Here is a 21,133-nt window from a genome sequence, read left to right as displayed (position 1 = left end):
CTACAATACCATTTTTAAGACGTGCCTACTGTTACACCTAATGAGTGGATCATAATGTGAAGTTGTAATAGAATTTACAACAACAAAATATCTGTTCTTATTTAAGCATCCACAGTTTCTCCCAAGACTTCGTTCTCAGCTGCTAGAGAAAAAACACTAGACACGAAGAAATCTCCACTCCAGGTAAGGTAAATGCTATAAATTTGGTGTGTTGTCGAAGATCTGAATCTTAGGTTCTTTTCTTTCTAACATATCATAGATATTTGTTCCAGGGGTTGCAGAGTAAAGACATAGGAAGATCCCTGTCATCTGGGCACTAGCCCAGGGGGCACCCCAAATTCCCCTGTTCATTTCTTCAAGTCTTAAAGATGTCAAACGGATCCCTTACTTTTTCAGGAAGTTTTTAAGATGAGAAATCCACTCTTTCTCTGTGATACAGGGTAGTCTAGCAAGCTAGGCAAGATAAATAGCAAGATTTTGTGGGATCTTCCTTGGTTATACTCAGTAATGCTCTTGATGACATTTAATTTATAAATATACATTCACAGTCGTTTGTTAAGCAGCTACTGTTTTCTGAAATAGGGACACAAGTCTGAGTAAGGCCAAACCTTATGAGGAAGAGGACTTTAAATCTCCATCGGCAAAGTAAATTATTTGTAAACGCTTCCGAAGAGTGCACACTATTTGTAAATAACATTTGTGGGTTTTAAAAAAAATGTAATTCATTATTATACACATCTGTGGCACACATGGCCTGGCCTGCTTCTTGCAGAGTATCATACTTTTTTTTCATTGAGGCCCCATTTACAAGTCCTTAGTAACAGATTACCAACAAGAAATGTCTGATCACTAGAGACAGACAGTTGTTTTGGTATCTGTGTTGATAATCATCGGCTTGGTGCCATGCCTCAAGTCCCACAAAAGCACATTCTCTTTCAGACAGGACCTAACCATTCATTACAGCACCCTCCCCTGATGGAGGTCCTATCAGCTGCTCTGAGGTTAATGGCTCTCTGCTCAAAGAGGGGTTTCTGTCCTTCCAGCATCATTAGCTACTTCTTTTTTTCTTTCGCTGATTCATCAAATACTCCTTGAGCACCTATTCTATGATGCTGCTGCTCTCTGTTTATGATGCCACATATCTTGGGCCCAAGGCATTTTTCCTTCTTTCTTTAAAGTCACAATTTTTATCGTTGTTCCAGTGCATGTCCTGGATACACTAGAGATTTTCCCTGGTGCTAGAACTAATGGGAAAGTGAAATAACTCCGGTTTAATTGAATGCTGTTCTGTCTTACTTGATGGAACTAAGGAAAGTGACAAGCATTAAAATTTTTAAATTACTTTTATAAGGACAAAATGATTTTCTAAATTAATTAATGTATCATTTATTAACTGCTGTTAAACCCTTGTTAATTAAATAGAATGGTAAAGTTAAATAAAAAAAGATGGATGATTTCCTAAAGGAGATGAAATAGTGATTCAAATATCATTCTTCAGGTTTAATAGACACATACAGCATGGTATTATTCAGCCAGGACTTGGTACTACAGGATGATGAAAAACTTCATACAGGTAGAGCATTATGGCAGCAAGAAACAGTAAGGATTATTTTCCAGAGAATGACTGCATTCTATTTTACTCTATTCTAGTGGTTATTAACTTTTCTTGGTTAAGAATTCAATATATATAAATCAACTAATGTTTACTGAATATCTCTTACATGACAGACATTTAGGCATAAGAGCTATGAATTCATGTGAGCAAAAATAGTTCTCTTTGAGAATTTGGTGAAAACTAGACACTCCTTCCAACAGAAAGAGAATGTATACCTGCATATTTATACCAGTTTTTGTACACAAACTCTCAGGAGGTATATAGATCCCTAAAGTTCATCCACAGCAGCCCTAGGTCCCTGAACTTATGAAAATATTTGAAGTTATTCATGCAAGGAATGTGTGTGTCTTAGGACAAGCCACGCTGCCTCCGTAGGCTTCCCTGCGTGTGTGTGTATTAAATAAGGGTAGTAAGTGAAAGTTTCCCATTTCTAAAACTCGTTGAGTCACTGAGCAGCTGTAAATATGTTTGTCTACTAGTATCATCTGTCTCTCACTGCTCATATATTAGTGTGTGGAGAGAAAAGAATAGCACAAAACAGAGCATAACAAAATAGAATGGGAATGCAAGAATCCTCAGGAAAACAGAGATATATTAACTCCTCCGTGAGAAGCGGCGGTGCCCTCCACATGTTCCCATGATGAGTGTCCCAGGTAGGGCTTGGCTTCGAATTCCCTGACCTCCAGTCCACAGACCTTTCCACAGTGCCGTGGCATGTACGGAGATTTATCCCCCACTAATGCCCACAATGTGCTTGGTTACTTTGTAGTAATAACTGTTTTTTTTTAATTGATGTCGCATCTCAGTTGTTTGCTTGTTGAATTAACATACTTAACTTTAACTGGAGATGATAGTGATGATAATTTGGCTCCGTAGTATAAAAGATACTTAGGAAATTCAAGCATATTTGGGAAATCCAGAAAGTTTCACTATGGCAGTAAGCCTCGTGTTAGGGTTGATTTGTGTTCCCCCAAAATTCATACATTTGAAGTCCTAACCCCCAGTACCCCAGAAGGTAACCTTATTTGAAAATAGGGTTGTTGTAGATGTAATAAGATAAGGTTACTGGAGTGGGTCCTAATCCAGTATGACTGTTGTCCTTAGAAAAGGGGAAATTTGGACACAGCCACGTACACCAGGGAGAACGCCAGGTGAGGCTGAAGGCAGAGTTCAGGAGGGCACTTCACAAGCCGAGGAACACCAAGCCACCAGAAGCCTGGAGAGAGGCTTGGAACAGATTCTCTTATAGGCCTTAGAAGGAACAATTCTGCCGACAACTAGATTTTGGGCTTTCAGCCTCCAGAACTGTGTGACGATACATTTCCATTGTTTAAGCCCCCAGTTTGGTACTTTGTTGCAATAGCCCTAGCAATCCAGTATACCTAGGGAGCCCACGTGGCCTCTCTGGACTCTGGTTTCCTCGTCTGTCAGTGGGGGGTGAACCGGACCGAGATATAGTTTTCAGATGGTGCTGGGATCCCTTCAGGGGCATGTACGTGTATGGTGTGTGTTTGTGTGTGTGTTTGTGTTTCTTGTGATACAACATACCTGTGGAGTAAAAAATTATATATATATACATGTATGTTTATCCAGAATTCCTCTGACCCCTCCTCCTCTGTACCAGCTGCTTTCCCCAAAACAGATCCTCCCTGTTGGTTTCCGGATAGGGAGAGCTCTCCAAGAGGTAATGTGGAAAAAGCAAGGTACGCAGCAGTGCATGTGACATGCTTCTTTCCTTTCTTCTGAGCTAAAAAGGGGAGGTAATAAAAAAGATGAACAATAACAACTGTTGGTAAGGATGTGGAGAAGCTGGAACTCACATACATTGCTGGTGGGAATGAAACATGATGTAGCCCTTTTGGAAAGAGGTGGCAGTTTCTCAAAATAATTAAACAGAGAGTTACTATGTGACCAAGCAATTCCTGGTATATCCCACAGTAATCAAAAGCATACACAAAAATCTACACGGCTCTTCGTGGCTGTATCACTCACATTAGTAAAAAAAGAAAAAGTAAACAACACAACTGTCTATCAGCTGATGAATACATAAACAAAATGAATTTAAAGTCCCACTAATTTAATTAAATTAATACAAAATTTTTTTATATCTATAAAATGGAATATTGAATCAAAGAAAGAAATGAAGTATTGACACCTTGAAAACATGCTAAGTGAAAAAAGCCAGTCATAAAAGTGCACCTAATGTATGATTCCATCTATATGAAATGTCCAGAGTAGGCAAATCTATAGAGTCAGAAAGTAAACTAATGTTTGCTCAGGGATAGGAGAACGGGGAGTTGGGGAGTGATAGCTAGGGGACATCAGCATTCTTTCTAGAGTGATGGAAATGTCCTTTAATACATAATGTTATGGTTGTACAATCTAAAACCTACCGAAATATACTACAACCATTTAGTTGTACACTTTAAATGTGAATTTTATGGTATATGAATTATATTTTGATTAAAACACTCTCTGAGAATAAAATAACATTTTTTAAATGTGATCAAATAATTTATATTTTTTGATTATGCACAAATAAATTCTGTAAGGATACATATAATACTTATTAATGGTTACCTGGATTGGAAACGGCTTCTGAGGTAGTGGAAACCAAGCAGATAGGGACAAGAGAGACGAGAGAGAGAGAAATAGCTAGCAGGCTAATTTTTAAGTTGATAATTTTGTATGGCAGAAAAAAGGTTCCCCACCCCTGATATAAGCAAACAATGTGATTGGTGAAACAAAATGCTTACATATAAAATAGTCCTACTTATTAAAACCTCAAAATCAGTAAACATTAGCCTTTTCCTCTTTCATTTTAACTATTTTTTGTAAATGTTATTAGTATTTTATAGGTTACAACCAATTGGTTGTTCATGCAATATATCTTTTTTAAATTGATTAAAAAGTAGAATAAAATAAAACAACCAGGGTTCATCTTATATAATAATGGTAATAAATATTTTGTGTAGAATTTAAGAGGGGTGTGTGTGTGTGTGTGTGTGTGTGTGTGTACTGGGTCATATACTATATATATATATATATTTTTTTTTAATCCTCACCCAAGGACATTTTTGCATTCATCTCAACTAGAGAGGGAGGAAGAGAGGCAGGAAGAGAGAGAGAGAGAAACATCGAGGTAAGAGAGACACATCGACTGGTTGCCATCCACACGACCCCAGCCGGGGCCGGGGACAAACTGCAACCAAGGTACATGCCCTCAGCAGGAACTGAATCAGGGAGACTCTGGTCTGTGGGCCGACACTCTAACTGCTGAGCCAAATTGGCCAGGGCTATATTTCTAACTGTGGGCTTGGTTGAAAAAAAACTGTGAGTCTGGTCCAGCTGGTGTGGTTCAGTGGTTAGAGTGTTGGCTTGTGCACTACAGGGTCTTAGGTTCAAGGGCATGTCAAGGGCATGTACCTGGGATGCAGGTTCGATCCTCGGCCCCAGTTGGGGTGTGTGTAGGAAACAACCAATTAGTGTGTCTCTCTAGCATTGATGTTTCTCTCTTCCTCTCTCTCTTTCTTCCCTAACCCCTTCCTTCCATTCTCTTTAAAAATCAATGGAAAAAATATCTGTGACTGAGGATTAACAACAAAAGAGTGTGAAAGTCACTGTGTTCTATTAACTATTTTGAGTATTGTTATAAATTTGTGTCTTTTATAGACTTGGTTTACTTCAATTAACCAATATGATCAGTAATTGTTATTACTCATGTTACTAAGTATTAATCATATTATTATAATGAGTCATTATTATTTCCATTGACACTTAAATTATGACAGCTTGACTTGTGGGAATTGTTTTAAGTTAGCACCTGTGAGATTCATCAGTGTTGTTGTGTGTACCAGTATGTCATTTTGTGGACATAAGCATTTGTTTCTCTTGGATATTTATGTATATAGTGGAATTTCTGAGTCATAGGGCAGGCAGAAGTTTAACTTTTGAGGAAATTGCTAAGCAGATTTCCAATGTGGTTGTACAGTTTTATTCTCCCACCAGCAACATATAAGAATTCCTGTTGTTCTGTATCCTTGCCAACATTAGAATCTTTTCATTTTAGCTACTCTGATGAGTGTGTTGTGGCATCTTATTGAAGTTTTAATTTGCATTTTCCTAATGACTAATGATGTTGAGTATATTTGAGCATGTTTTTTGAATATCTGGATATCTTCTTTCATGAAGTGACTGTTCCAGTCTTTCACTCATTAAAAAAAAAACCTTTTTATTGACTTGTTCTTTATCCTTCCTATTAGTTTGTAAGGGCTTGCCATTTTACTTTAATAACAATGTCTTCTGATGAATAAGTGTTTTTAAATTTGATGAGATCCACTTTATTTTTATTTGGGGGGATTAATGTCTTTTGTGTACTGTCTAAGAAATTGTTATCTACCCCACAGTTTTGAATAGTGGACTATTCTTTTTTTTTTATCCTCAAGGACATTTTTCCATTTTTTTGTTCAGATAGTGTGGGAGGGAGAGAGAGGAAGAAAAAGAGAGAGGGAGAAACATCGACGTGAAAGGGACACATCAAGTGGCTGCCACCCACCGAGGTACATGCCCTTAACGGGAACTGAACCCGGGTCTCTCAGGACCACAGGCCAACACTCTAACTGCTAAGCCAAACCGGCCAGGGCAGTGGACTACTCTTAACAGGGGAGGATGTATCTTTTTAAGGTTGTGAGTTTGCACTGATTTTTAATATTTAATTTTATTCTTTCTTGTTTTGTATTTATTTATTTTTAATCCTCATCCGAGGACATTTTTCCATTTTTTGTACAGATAGAGTAGGAGGGAGAGAGAGGAAGAGAGAGAGAGGGAAACATCGATGTGAAAGGGACACATCGAGTGGCTGCCACCCACACGACCAACCAGGGCCGGGGACAAACTGCAACCGAGGTACATGCCCTTAGCGGGAACCGAACCCGGGTCTCTCCAGACCGCAGGCAGACGCTCTAACCGCTGAGCCAAACCGGCCAGGGCTTTTGTGTTTATTTTTTATTTAACTTATTATTCTCTACTTTTCTCATAGTGTCAACAACTAAGACTTTTGACTGCATTTCATAACATAAGCTTTTATTTGGGGGAAAAAAAAAAAAGAAGTCTTGAAACTTAAAAGAAAATATATGAAAACACCCCACCAGACTACATGGTATTTAAAGTGAATATTATCACCATCGTCTTTTATGATTCCCTGCATGAGGATAATCTAAGCAGAATTGCTTAGTAAGAACAAATCCAGGTTTTGTAGTACCTAAAGCTTATATAATTTAGGGATCACTTTTGAAGAAAAAGAATTTTGTAGCCATTTCATCTGGAATCACTACATTTTAAAATGTGTCACCCTGGCTGGATAGCTCAGTTGGTTAGAGTGTCGTCCCGATACACCAAGGTTGTGGGTTTGATCCCTGGTCAGGGCACATACAAGAAGCAACCAATGAATGCATAAATAAGTGGAACAACAAACTGACATTTCTCTTTCTCTCTTCCTCTCTCTAAAACCAGTCAATAAATAAAAAATCTTTAAGATGTGTCAGACATGCCAACATGTGATCTGATGTGTTGACATACATAGATATGCAAGTTTGCTCTCAGAAGCACTCACTATTTGTGGGTTGCTGTAAGTTTGTAATTATATTCATAGAAATAGTGAAAATATTTGTTTTGTAGGAGTTCCATAAAAAATACATGTGACATGTTTATAGTTGTATACATTGCAGTATACAGCTTATTTCTGACAAAATAGAAATTCCATCTTGATTAGGACACAATGAGGTCAAATCTTCCACTTAATTTTACGTGTCCAATAATTGGAAGAATTCTCCATAGAGCACCTTCTGGCTCTGTCTCTCTCCATGTTTGTAACATAATGTAGCCAGAGGAGTCACAGAGTGCATACCTGAACTCTCATGGAAGAAAGTGTATCCTAGGGGGCAACCAGTAACCTAAATATACAGAGCAGTAACTGATAACCACACCAGTATATCCCGCTAAATCCACACCAGATGTGTCTCCAACTCAACTTCCCCTTACCTGGATCTTCAAAATACTTCTGACCACTCCAGTGTCTCCCAACAGGATCGAAAATAGGAGGGCGAGAAAGTAGTAGTGGAAAGAAAAAGCTATCTTAAACAATTGTAATTAAAATATATAATAACGTTTGCAAAGTTTACAAAAATATAAGTACATGTGAATATGTTGCTGGAGCCTCTCCTAGACCTTGGAAGGGGCCTGAGCAAGGGCTCTAAAGCCTAAGATGCATTATTTCACGATCAATCTGCAGATTGTCACTTACCCCATGGCATAATTCAAATGCATGACGTGAAAAGATTTTAGAACAATTATAATTTTTGTAAGCATATTTTAAAAATATGAGCATTGTTATAAATCATTGGAGAATATGCTTAGCAATGTTGTAAAATGTACTGAATATTTTAAGTTTGATATTTTCATGGTGATGGGGTGAGTTAAGAAATTTGGGTTTCTGAGAATGAGCTCTTGAGTAGCTAAATTAATTTACCCAACATTTTAAGTTGGTAAAAACAATATATCTTATTTGTGCATCCTAAATGTATAATGATGTTTACATGTAACTTACCCTTTATTTCATTTAATTAAATAAAATTATTTATGCACCAAGATCATTGCCCACCATAAGAAAAGGTTAAATATGTTAGTTGCATCCCCTTATCTTCTAACTAAATTTAACAAAGATGTCAGCTGCGTACTATTGTGCCAAAAGTTATGCTAAATTGTCTAATTAAGGAAATATAATTTGTTTATTTATTTAAGATATAAAGTAACTCAGAGTTTGAAAAAAATCCAGCAAGTGCACATTTAAGTTTCAAGCTATAACAGGCAGGAATTTTAGAAAATATATAACATTATCTCTCTGCTTGAGGAGTTTGCAGCTTTGCTGCCACAATTTGAGAGTAAAACCATATGTGCCCTGGCTGGTTTGGCTCAGTGGTTGAGCATCGGCCTGTGGACCAGAGTCCTGGGTTCGGTTCCCGCTAGGGGCATGTACCACAAAAAAAAAAACAAAAAAACAAAGAAAACCCATATGTAAATAAGTGCTCTGTTGTCTTAGGTACCAGTAGGTAGGCAGTGGTAAGGTGACCTGGAGTGGTCATATAGACTGAACTGAATTTTAATGAATGGAAGTAGTTTGGATACATAATGAAAAAAGAGAACTTCCTGGGAGAGGAGCTATTTTCTCATGCACAAGCAGAGCAAGTAGATTTTTTAAGTATTTTGAAATTTAACATACAGATTGTGGCATTTGCTGATGCCCTGTTAAGTTACGCAACCATTCCTTAAGAGGTGTTTTACTTAGGTCGTGTTCCAAATCTCCTTTAGAAATTCAGAGGACTCAGAAAAAGGAAAACAATCTTGAAAAAGAAGAACCAAGTTGGTCAAGGTTGTGCTTCAGCCCCTTAGCCCGTTAGGTCTTCAACGTCCACCGCCGGGCGTGTGCGCGGCTTGGAGGCGGCGGCACAGCTGTTTCCCGCGTTGCCCAGGCACCTTTTCAGCCAGGAGCCCAGCAGCTGGGAGGTTCCTTCTCTGACTGCTCCTCAGAGGTGTTGGGAAATATAATTAAAAACAAAATCTTCCCCAACCCAGAAAACTCCACAGAGGTAGTAAAGAAAACAGCTTTATTACTAAAGAAACATTAAGCCAGAAGGTGATGTGCACCAGAAGCAATCCACGGGCAGAGAAGGGTCCTCACCCCTTTCTCTTGCCAAGCAGAGACAAGGACGGGCGACAGGTCTGCCTGCTTTCTCCCGTCTCCTTTGTTTATGTTTCAGAAGACACCAACAGGCATCCTCAAACTAATTAAATTTCCTAAAATGATCTGCTGTGGGTTTGGGCAGATCAGAGACGTTTCCAACAGAAGAGGTGACGGGCAGCACTTCTGCCTGTGGGCAATTTCTGCAAGTTCCACAGTCACAGCGTTCTTGGGCGTCAAGTCTGACTGCTGTATTATGGTCCACTTGTTGGAGATCCTGGTCAAGGGATAAACGTCACATGATATGATTTACCTTTGATGTTAAAAAGTGTCTTCCTATTAGAATTGATCATTTATCAGCTGCATCTAGACGTGCAAACTACCTGTGGGACAAGGCTGTTTTTACTTAATCATTTGCAATGCAGTTTATCTGCGAACCTCAAGCATCAGAATCCCACCCCTTCTGTAAGTGAGGCTACAATGCAAATTCCTTGCCCGTGCCCCAGACCTCCTGAATCAGAATTAGGTGGAAAGAGATGGTGCCCAGGGATCTGCAAGTTTCATAAATTCTCCTGATGATACTTAAAACTCAGGTTTGAAAACCGCCATGCTAATGCGTTGGAAAGAATTCCTCTCTAATTATCCTGCTGAAAGCACAGGGTAGGTCAACACAACTTAGTAGGGTGGATCTGACATCATTATGCTGAAAACAAAATGTGCTTCACCAAATCATTGGCCTTATAGTAGATAATCCTTACAGTCACTTCATTTGAATATCTTCCTCAATTTCTGTGCTTGAATTTATTTTTGAGTGATTGTGAAAACACATTTTGTGGTATTTCTGCTTATTTTAAGCTGCTACTTAATTAAAATTAATAAAGTCAGTTGATTCCCTTTTTAATGTTCCAAAAGCGTATACTAGCTTAGTTTAATTTAATGTCAATTGGAGACACAGTATACAAGAATTTCTCTGATTATAAACCACTACCTCCCCTGCCAAAAAAAAAAAAATCCCTCACACTATAAACGTTTTAAAACTCTTATTTGATGACCATGTTCATACATCCCTTTAATGAATTTTAATCTGTTAAATTATCAATACATTTTTAATTATGTAAGTACACATAACATAAAACTACCATCTTAATCATCTTTAAGTGTACAGTTTGGTAGTGTTAAATATATTCACATTATTGAGCAACCAACTTCTGGAACTTTTTCATCTTCCCAAACTGAAACTGTGTCCCCATTAAACAACAGCTCCCCATTTCTCTTTCCCCCCGGGCACTGGCAACCACAATTCTACTTTTTGTTTCTATGAATTTAACTGCTCTAGAGACCTCAAGTAAGTGGATTCATAGAGTACTTGTCTTTTTGGGACTGGCTTATTTCACTTAGCATATTGTCCTCAAGGTTTTTCCATGCAGTAGCATGTGTCAGAAGTTCCTTTTCTTCAAGGAAGTGAATAATATTCCACTATATGTATATATACCACATTTTGTTTATCCACTTATCCATCAATGGATAACTGACTGCTTCTGCTTGTTGACTATTGTGAATAACGCCGCTATGAACATGGCTATACAAACATCGCCACAAGACCCTGCCTTCGTATTTTTTGGATGTATATACAGAAGTGGGATTGTTGGATCACATGATAATTCTATTTTTAAAAATTTGAGGAACCACCATTCTGTTTTCTGTTGTGGCTATACCATTTTACATTCCCTCCAACATGGCACAAGGGTTCCACATCCATACCAACACTTGTTATTTTCAAAGATCACCCATGTTTCGATTTATTCTTTCTAGGGATCTTCACTAGCAACGTGTTTTGTTGAGATAAGAGTGCTGGGACAAGGTGAAGTTTTTGTAAGTTTTCTTAGTTTATTATTACAATTATATTTTAAGTTTCATAGCTTTATTTAAATAAGTATTAGAATTACATAGAATTCATGTTTTCTGTATCACACAAGGTCTATAAAATAACCATCGTAATTTATGTTGCACTGAAAATAAAAAGCAAACATTTATATATTGCTTTATATATGGTTTGCAGTTTACAGTGGGTCTTTATAGGTTTTATAATAATTCCATACTGATTCTCTACAGCTGTAGTCTTTTTAAAATGCAAATCTGATCCTTTAACTCTAATTTAAGGGGTTTTAATAATTTTCCAATGCCCACAGAATAAAATTAAACCTCCTCACAATGGCAAACCATCCACTCTAGCCTCATCTCTTGTTGCATCTCCCTCCCCACCCAACACTTCAGCCAACTCAAAGTGCGTGTAGTTTCCTGACTACCACACCATAACGTATCTTTGAGTATTTATTTATGTGGTTACCTCTGGCTGGAACACCCTTCTCAACATCACACTCCAGATTCACTGGGGAAAATAGCTCATACTTTACCTAGACTTAGCTCAAGTGTCACCTTTTCTGTGATGCCTGTCCTCTCTCTCTCATGGTATCCCTGGATGTCCTTCCCCTCACCCTCTCACCAGGTAGGAGTGACCTTTTCTTTCTGCCCACTGTGGCCAGACCGGTTTCCTGTACAGCACCGACACATTTGACTACACTGCTTCCTATTCATGTCTGTCTCTCTTTCTAGACTGTGGGCTCCTTGAGGGCAGAGTCTGAGCCCAGTTTAACTCTAATATATCTCCAGTGGCACTTAGTAGGTACTTAACAAATGTATATTGAATGGGTAATTGAATAAATGAATGGTTGAGTGGGTAGATGGATGGGTGGATGGGTGGGTAAGTATATGCCAGGATGGGGGAGGATAAGTATTAATGTTCCTAAAATATTAAAAGTGATTAAATGAGCTGCCTAAGGTTATACCATAATAATTTAGGGACTAAATATCAAATTCAGATTTTCTAACCTAATGCTTTTTCCCTCTACACAGTGTTGCCTTCTAAATTTAAAATTGTAATCTTAAAAACATTGCATAAGAGGACAATGCATTTATTTAAATGGTTGAGCAGTTTTAAACAGGTGGATAAAGTGAATCTGATTCCATTTAATTGGGTTTCTGTTTTGTGATGCTCCTGCTTTATCTTATTTATGAAAAATTTTGTTAAAATTCAACCAAGGCTCCATATGATTTTGTTAATAGTGTCTTGATATTAATATAAATATCCAAGAAGTTAAAAACATTTGCAAAATTTCCCTTCAAAGTTTATCTCACAATATTTTTTTCTATGGGCATCCCAGTAGTAATGAAAATAGCGTGGATATTGGACCCAGAGACACTGGCCTGCAGTGGCTTTTGGAACTGTCACTCCTAGTTGTGTGACCTTATCCAAGTCACCTCACCTGTATAAGTCTCAGTTTCCTCACCTACAAAATGAAAAGAATTATATTCACATCATAGAATTGCTGTGAGGTTTAAGTGAGAAAATATATGCCCAGTGCCTGGCACATGTTAGGTATGCAAAACATGCCAATCCCCTCCTTACATTAATTCAGGTTATTTAAAAAAATAGATTTTTCATGTTTATTTTTTTTTCAGACTGCAATGAGATCAATTCAAATGTGGGTCTTGTGTTCCAGAGGAGGCTAAGGTTTCTTGAAGGCAAAGATCATCTCATTTATCTTTCTCACAGTTTCTCACACATTTTAAATAAAGATTTCCTGATTGCTAATCATTTCCATCAGGCAGGTATAGAATACCTTCAATAACTTTTATGGATTATCATTTACTATATTCAAAAGAAGAAATGCCTTTGTTTCTAGAACTTCAGGTGGTCACCAGTGAAGGAAGGTGACTGATCAGGGCCTTTGCATGTTGTGACTGTGCAATGTCTCTGTGGATGGGGCTCGAGTGGAGAATCAGAAGCAAAGCTCATCTGGCCTCACATTATCTGGCTTTTTACACTGACTCCATTCTTGGTGAGCTCTGGAGGAAGGAGGCTTAAAATTAAATTATAGTCTCCTCAGAGCCTGCTATTAGAAGTCTAATATACATGGCATCTGATTTTTTATTTTTCAAATATGTAATTAAAACAATCATTTAAAATAAATATTTACATATTCCCTCACAGTCTAGACAACTATTAATTTGCTCTTGTGAACCGAAACGATTCTGTCCTTCAAGTCCCAGCTCAGGTCCCACTATCAGCAGAAGTACTAATTATTCATTTTTGCCATTAGGAAAATTTCTTACAGCTTAACAAAAATAGATGATGTGCCTTGGATATGTTAAGTTTCAATGGGTGGTGTGGCTCATTCCTTATGAATATATGATTCTCAGCTTTATATTTATTTTAGGATCCTGTAAACATAGTTTGGATTCCCACTGTATCTGACTCCTGGAAAACCATGTGTTGGTCCATTGCTACAGCAGAGTTAATTTACTGACTAGACTCTTCTTAATATAATTGATAAAGAGGTACTTTTTATTTTTAGTGACTGAGGTTCTCTTACAACTTTAGGGCCTGGCAGAAACATTGGACAAGTCATGTGATCTTCATTCGTACCTGGTAGGAGCATGGCCTTTTCCCCAGAGTGGCGCCCGAGTCATTCTTAGCAAAGTCTTCTGCTTTGTCCATTGGGTCAGGAGCCCACAGCCAGAAGTTTCTAGCAGCATTTCACAAGGTAGAAATCCAAAGAGGAGGATGACCTCATGAGAATCGAAAGCTTCAGGTTCAGAATTATAGAAATAATTTAAATAGAATTAACTGTTTAAGTTTTGCCTTGTAATTTTATTTGGTCTCCTTTTTATTTTTTATTTTTTTTATTTTTTTAGGAGTAAATACCTTTTTTCATTTGCTGTTTTCCATGTCAGGATTTACGCCAGGTTAATTGAAACCTTAAAGAGACTTGGGCTTTTCTTTCACTTTTTGAGATTCACAAGTTTTACAATCCTATAAAGGAAGATTATTTAGACAAGGGAGTTTTGAAACTCACATAACCAGAGCCTGGCCCATGGGATCCGTGCAGAATGAGTTTTCAGAGCTGCTCGCTCTGAGGCTGACCCCTGCCTGCCCGAGCGGGGTTGGCAGTGGAGACCTTGGTACTGGAGGTACAGGGACAACTCGAGAAGGAAAGTCCCTCAAATAATGAGAGACTGCATTTCAGGCACATCTGACCTAAATATCCTGTTTTCCTCTTTTAAAATCTTAGAGGGTTCTAATTCACACCCACTCTGCTACAGAAAATATGTAAGAGGCCCTTATGTCTGATACACTGGCATTGGACAATGGCAATTTTATAAAGAACACAAACTATAAAGCCAAAAGAAAATACCTTGCTGAACCTTGGGAGAGACAGACATTCTGAATAACTGAAGGGAGAATGAAGTCTAATGTGAGAAAGGGACCAGTCTCTTGCTCACGACTCTGTCCCGGGCACACAGGGGCCCACCTAAAACACAGGAGTGTGCATGCAGTTGTGTTCAGAGGCAGAGAACCTGACTCACTAGAAGAGGAAGATCTGGGCAGATACTGTGTGTTACTGAGGGAGATTAACCGTTACATCAGACCCACACACCTTGCTACTTGAAAATTGTTATGAAACTATCCATCTGACATATAAGCTGTGCATAGCTTATCCCATTTAGGGTTCGTATTTTCTTAACTAATCCTTTTATAGTTCCAAATAATCCTTTTATAAGCCGAATCCCTTACGGTTTAATAAGGAGAGATGTCAGGACTACATGGGCCCAAATGACTTTCACAGTTGCCGTCCTGGGTCCCAGACGGGGCGACCAGTCAGCGCTCCTCAGATGCACGCACATCCATGTGGACTGATGAGGCCCTTGGGCGGGGTAGAGGGGCCCGTTACTCTCTCAAATCCATGTTTGACCCTCAACTACATTTCCTTCTGAATTAAACAACTGAAAATGAACATGTTTATTCTCTCTTCTAGATTAGTGAAGGAGTGGAGTGCGTTTTTATTCCCAAACACTTGTTTCTAGCAGAAGCCAGCGCTGAATTCAGGAGAACTGCGCCGGAGCGGGCGTGTGGCTACCCCAGCGCGGAGGCCGTTAGGGAGGACGTGGTGGAGCAGCGCGCCTGGGCTGAGTACAAGGCCGGCGTCCTGGCTCGGCAGCTGAGGATCCGGAGCTGACCCCCTGGCGCAGCTCAGTTTTATTTGTAATGAAAAACCTTAAAAGAGATTGAAAAACACAGTTGGAAGGTTACTTTAATATGCTCTCAGAAATGCCTCCGTAGAGGTCAGGGCGTAGGGTTTAGTTATCGCTTAAATAAATGATGCCACACCCTACCTTGCTCAGAGCTCCAGCTGGTAACTTCCTCGTGCTGGAGACCATAACTGAAACTTGATAAGATATATTATTGTTTGTCAGTGAATGGTGTGTTTAAGATTTCGTAAAGTGGTATCATTTCACATTGGAAAATTTTCTCAATTATTTGTTAGTGATAAAAGCAGTCCAGCCCTCTGAGTGGCTCAGTTGGTTAAGTGTTATCCTGTGTACTGAAAGGTTGCCAGTTCGATTTCCAGTCAGGCCACATACCTGGTGGGTTCGATCTCCGGCTGGGGCACATATGGAAGGCCACTGATTGATGTTTCTCTCTCTCTCTCTCTCTCTCTCTCTTCCTCTCTCTAAGCATGTCCTTGGGTAAGAATTATAAAAAAAAAAAAAAAAAAGCAGTCCATGAAACTATGACTAATATGATTTCAATAAAATGTATATTCATTGTTACAGCACAGTCAGTGACACAGCATTTTATCCGTGGTGATCTGTGAATGATGCAGTTTTTGGTGTTTTAAACTTTTCTTCTTTGGGTATCTTTTAATTACAAAAAAAAGTGTTTGAAATTCCAGTTCTGCCTAGGTAATGCTTCTGTGAGATGAACTTTGCAGATTTTGAAGACTAACAGTAAATAAAGAGGGGGAAGCTCCTAAGGGGAGCCTCGCCGTAGATGAAAGCCGTGTGTGGTCTTGGCGAAGTTCAGATGGTGCTTCACGAGATGCTTTAGCAGAAGCCTGCTGATGCCCCCACCTCGCATACCTCAGCCCACATCCGATTTCAGCTATGTGGCTCTGGCAGGTTTGGGCATTTTGTGGGTAAATGCCTCAGCGTCCCAATCTTTGGTTTCTGAGGTGTATTCAGCACAATTCCTCAGAAGGTCCCATATTAGTCCTGTTGTTTTGTAACAAATTACCTTAAATTTGGTGGCTTACAATAACACATTTTTTTTTTAATCCTCACCCGAGGACATTTTTTCCATTTTTTTGTTCAGGTAGAGTGGGAGGGAGAGAGAGGAAGAGAGAGAGAGAGAGAAACATCGACGTGAAAGGGACACATCGAGTGGCTGCCACCCTCACGACCAGCCAGGGCCGGGGACAAACTGCAACCGAGGTATATGCCCTTAGTGGGAACCGAACCCGGGTCTCTCGGGACCGCAGGCTGATGCTCTAACCGCTGAGCCAAACGGGCTAGGGCCACATTTTTTTTTTTTTAATCTTCACCCGAGGATATTTTTCCATTGATTTTTTTAGATAGAGAGGGAGGGAGGGAGGAAAGGAGAGAGAGAGAGAGAAAGAGAAAGATCGATGTAAGACATGGGTTGCCTCCTACAGAACCCCAACCAGGGCTGGAACCTGAAACTGAGGTACGTGCCCTTGACTGGGAATCAAACCCAAGCCTCTTCAGTCTGAGAGCCCACATTCTAACTGCTGAGTCGAACCTGCCAGAGCAATAACACATTTCTTGTTTCACAGTGTCTGTAGGTCAGGGATCAGGGAGCAGCTTAGCTGGGTGGTTCTGGCCCAGAATCCTTCACGAAGCTGCAATCAGTGTGTTAGCCAAGTCTGCAGTCACCTCCAACTCACTCAAGTGGTGTTGGCAGGAGGCTTCACTCACCACGTGGACCCCTTTCGAAGGCTCCTCACTGTATGGCTTCCCCCAGAGTGGGTGGTCTGAAAGAGAGGGCTGGTGCCCCCAGTGGAAGTGGTAGTCTTTCTTATGACCTAATCTCAAGAGTGACAGACCATCACTTCTGCTCTTTTAGTCCCAGAGACCCACCCTGGTAGAGTGTGGGAGGACACTCCACACAGGTGAGTCAAGGAGGCAGGGGTTGTCGGGGCTCCTCTTGGCCACCACAGGTCACCAGCAGTGTTGGTCCCAGGTGCCGACAGTGGGAGATCGGCCGATAGCATTCCTGTGTGTCCTCTCCCTTTCCTGTGCCGTCCCTCCCATTTCCTCAGTCTGCCTCCTAAGACATCTTCCCCGGCACGTCCCCGCCCCCAAACCGACCTAAACTAAACCTGACTCAGGTTCTCATTTCACAGGGACCAAAACAAGCGAACTCCTTGTTCATTATGAAAAACACCACTCAGAGACTAACTTGAACGTTTTTTTTTTATCCTCACCCGAGGACATTCTTGCATTTATAGTCAGATACAGTGGAAGGGAGAGAGGGAGGAAGAGAGAGAGAGAAACATTGATGTGAGAGAGACACATTGACTGGCTGCCACCCACCAATCCCAACCGGGGCTGGGGACAAACTGCAACCGAGGCACATGCCCTTAGCAGGAACCAAACCCTGGACTCTGGTCCACGGGCAGATGCTCCAACTGCTGAGCCAGACTGGCCAGGGCTAACTTGAACTTTTTTAGTTGAGAAAACAACTGCCCTACTTCAAATTTTTAGCATTTTATTTGGAAATAATTTAAAACATAAAGTTTCAATAATTGTATAAAGAGCTCCTGTATATCTTTACCCAGATTCACCGATTTTTCCTTTTTGCCTCATTTACTTTCATTTTCAAAGGCCTAAATTCTCAACCTTATTAAAATACCCAGTGTCATTGTGCTTTGCTTTTATTCTACATTTACAATATGATTTAATTTTATTTCATTTTCATTTAATTTGTGCTTTATCTTTGGGGTAGTCCCTACATCTCTTTACATTGTTTTACTCATCTAAAAAGTGAAGATAATGGAGGGAAAAATGGCGGCGGAGTGAACGGAGCTACACAGACCGTCTCCCAGAACCAAACTGGAATTACAACTATAACACAGACAAATCGACGGAAAAAAACAACAGAAAAGCAGCTTGGAGGACCATACAACGCAGGACACTGACTCCATCCCGGTAGGATTGCGAAGGCGCGAGACGGGGCTGGGAGCGCACGGTCGGCAGCTCGGCAGCGGCCTTAGCTGTAAGCGGCGCCCGCGGGTTACACTCCCAGGCGGCCCCACAGCGCAGCCGGGACAGAGGCTGAAACAGCCACAGCCACTCACCTTGGGCTCCGGCGGAGGGAGGGCAGACTGGACTGGAACTGTGTCGGGACACTCGGGGTTTGGAGGGCGCTCAGAGCTTTGGCTGAGTGCAGCCACTCAGGACGGTAGCCACATTGCTCCTTCCCAGGGCTCTGAGAGAGGCAGCAGCCCCTCCCTCGGAGATCCAACCCCACCCTGTGGGCCATTGAAGTGCTAATTGAGGCTCACTAACAACCAGCATCTGCCCCACCCTCGTGAAAGCCCCTTGGCTGAGCACCAGAGGGAGTTTTTCAATCAACTGACAACCCAAAACTCATCAATTAACCTAGACTGCTAGCCTCCAGGCAAAAAGCTAGAGGATAACAGTACGTTTCCTGGGCTGGCAACTTTAACCAGGAAAGTAAGACTTGACAGTGGTGTTCAACGCGGGTCCTCCCTCGCTCATCTAAACACAGGAGAGGGAGCCACAAACAGCAGAACACCAACACCCACAGGGAGAACTTGACAGGCTCCAAAGCCCACAGTGATAGCTAAAATGGTGAAACACAGAAACAGAAGCCAAATGAAAGAGCAAGACACCTCCACCGAAGATGAGATCAATGTGGAGCAATTAGGCATGTTAACAGAGCTAGAATTCAGAGCCATGATCTTGAGGAAGCTGAACAGCATGAGTAAAGACATAGAGACACTGAAAATAAGCCAAATGGAAATTAAAAACCAACAAGAAGAGATAAAAAATGACATATCCGAAATGAAAAACACATTGGAAGGTTTAAAAAGCAGAGTAGGGGAAGCTGAGGACCGGATCAGTGAATTAGAAGACAGGGTAGAAAAAATCAACCAATCAGAAAAACAAAAGGAAAAAACTATTAAAAAACAGGAAGACAGCTTAAGAGAACTATGGGACAACTGGAAACGTAATAATATTCGTATCATAGGAGTCCCCGAAGAAGAAGAAAAGGAGCAAGGGATAGAGAATATATTCAAAAAAATAGTGAGAGAAAACTTCCCTAATTTGGTGAAGGAAGAAGGCATTCAAGTTCAAGAAGCACAGAGAGTCCCAAGTAAGAAGAACCCAAACAGGCCCACACCAAGACACATAGTAATTAAAATGCCACAAATTAAAGACAAAGAGAGAATCCTAAAAGCAGCAAGAGATAAGCAACAGGTTACCTACAAAGGGAACCCCATAAGGCTTTCAGCTGACTTCTCACAAGAAACACTACAGGCCAGAAGAGAATGGCATGAAGTAATCAAAGTCATGAAAAACAAGAATCTGAATCCAAGACTACTCTACCCAGCAAGGCTATCATTCAAAATAGAAGATCAAATAAAGAGCTTCCCAGACAAAAAAAAGCTAAGGGAATACATTAGCACCAAACCAGCACTGCAAGAAATGTTAAAAGGACTGCTGTAATTAGCAGTAGAAATGGGAAGAAAAATGGAACCACACTAAACAAAAATGGCAATAAATAAGTACATATCAATAATCACCTTAAACGTAAATGGATTGAATGCTCCCATAAAGAGACACAGAGTAGCTGATTGGATAAGAAAGCATGACTCATCTATATGTTGTTTACAAGAGACCCACCTCTCAACAAAAGACTCACATAGGTTGAAAGTGAAGGGATGGAAAAAAATTTTCCAAGCAAATGGAAAGCAAAAAAAAGCGGGGGTAGCAATTCTCATATCTGATAAAATAGATTTCAAAATGAAGGCCATAACTAGAGACAAAGACGGCCACTACATAATATTGAAAGGATCTATCCAACAGGAAGATATAACCTTGATAAACATATATGCACCCAATATAGGAGCACCAAAATATATTAAAAATCTTCTGGAGGACTTCCAAGGAGAAATCGACAACAATACAATTATAGCAGGGGACTTCAACACCCCATTGACAGCACTGGATAGATCCTCTAGGCAAAAAATTAGCAAGGAAACAGAGACTCTAAATGAAGCACTAGACCAAATGGATTTAATAGATATCTACAGAGAATTACACCCCAAAACTACAGAATACACATTCTTCTCAAGTGCACATGGGACATTTTCAAAGATAGACCACATGATAGGACACAAACTAAATCTCTACAAGTTCAAGAAGATTGAAATCATATCAAGCATCTTCTCAGATCACAATGGCATGAAACTAGAAATCAATTGCACAAAGAACATGCAAAGACATTTCAACACATGGAGGCTAAATAGCATGTTATTAAACAATGAATGGGTCACCGAGGAGATCAAGGAAGAAATTAAAAACTTCCTGGAAACCAATGAACATGAACACACAACAACACAAAATCTATGGGATGCAGCGAAAGCAGTTCTGAGAGGGAAGTTCATAGCACTACAGGCCTACCTCAAAAAACAAGAAAAATTTCTAATTGACTGTCTAACCTCACAACTTAAAGAATTAGAAAGCAAACAAAAAGAAAACCCCAGAGCAAGTAGAAGAAAGGAAATAGTAAAGATCAGAGCAGAAATAAATGACATAGAGACCAAAAAAACAATTCAAAGGATCAATGAAACAAAGAGCTGGTTTTTCGAAAAGATAAACAAGATAGATGGACC

The 21,133-nt window shown here is 39.9% G+C and overlaps 1 protein-coding gene across 1 annotated transcript in view; it reads left to right on the top strand.

Moving 5' to 3' along the window:
* LOC118625571 (cyclic nucleotide-binding domain-containing protein 2-like) overlaps positions 1–15,427 on the top strand; it is a 56,277-nt gene extending 40,850 nt beyond the window's left edge. Inside the window, exons 7-10 of the mRNA XM_036254625.1 lie at positions 107–183; positions 11,163–11,222; positions 13,792–13,839; positions 15,227–15,427. Of these exons, the coding sequence (XP_036110518.1) occupies positions 107–183; positions 11,163–11,222; positions 13,792–13,839; positions 15,227–15,427 (386 nt within the window). The remainder of the gene's footprint in view (positions 1–106; positions 184–11,162; positions 11,223–13,791; positions 13,840–15,226) is intronic.
* Positions 15,428–21,133: the final 5,706 nt, after the last annotated feature.

This window comes from Molossus molossus, unplaced genomic scaffold (assembly GCF_014108415.1).
Source record: "Molossus molossus isolate mMolMol1 unplaced genomic scaffold, mMolMol1.p scaffold_m16_p_1, whole genome shotgun sequence".
NCBI classification, from domain to species: Eukaryota; Metazoa; Chordata; class Mammalia; order Chiroptera; family Molossidae; genus Molossus; species Molossus molossus.
The sequence above is the reverse complement of the archived record's forward strand: the minus strand, read 5'-3'. Positions and strand labels throughout refer to the sequence as shown.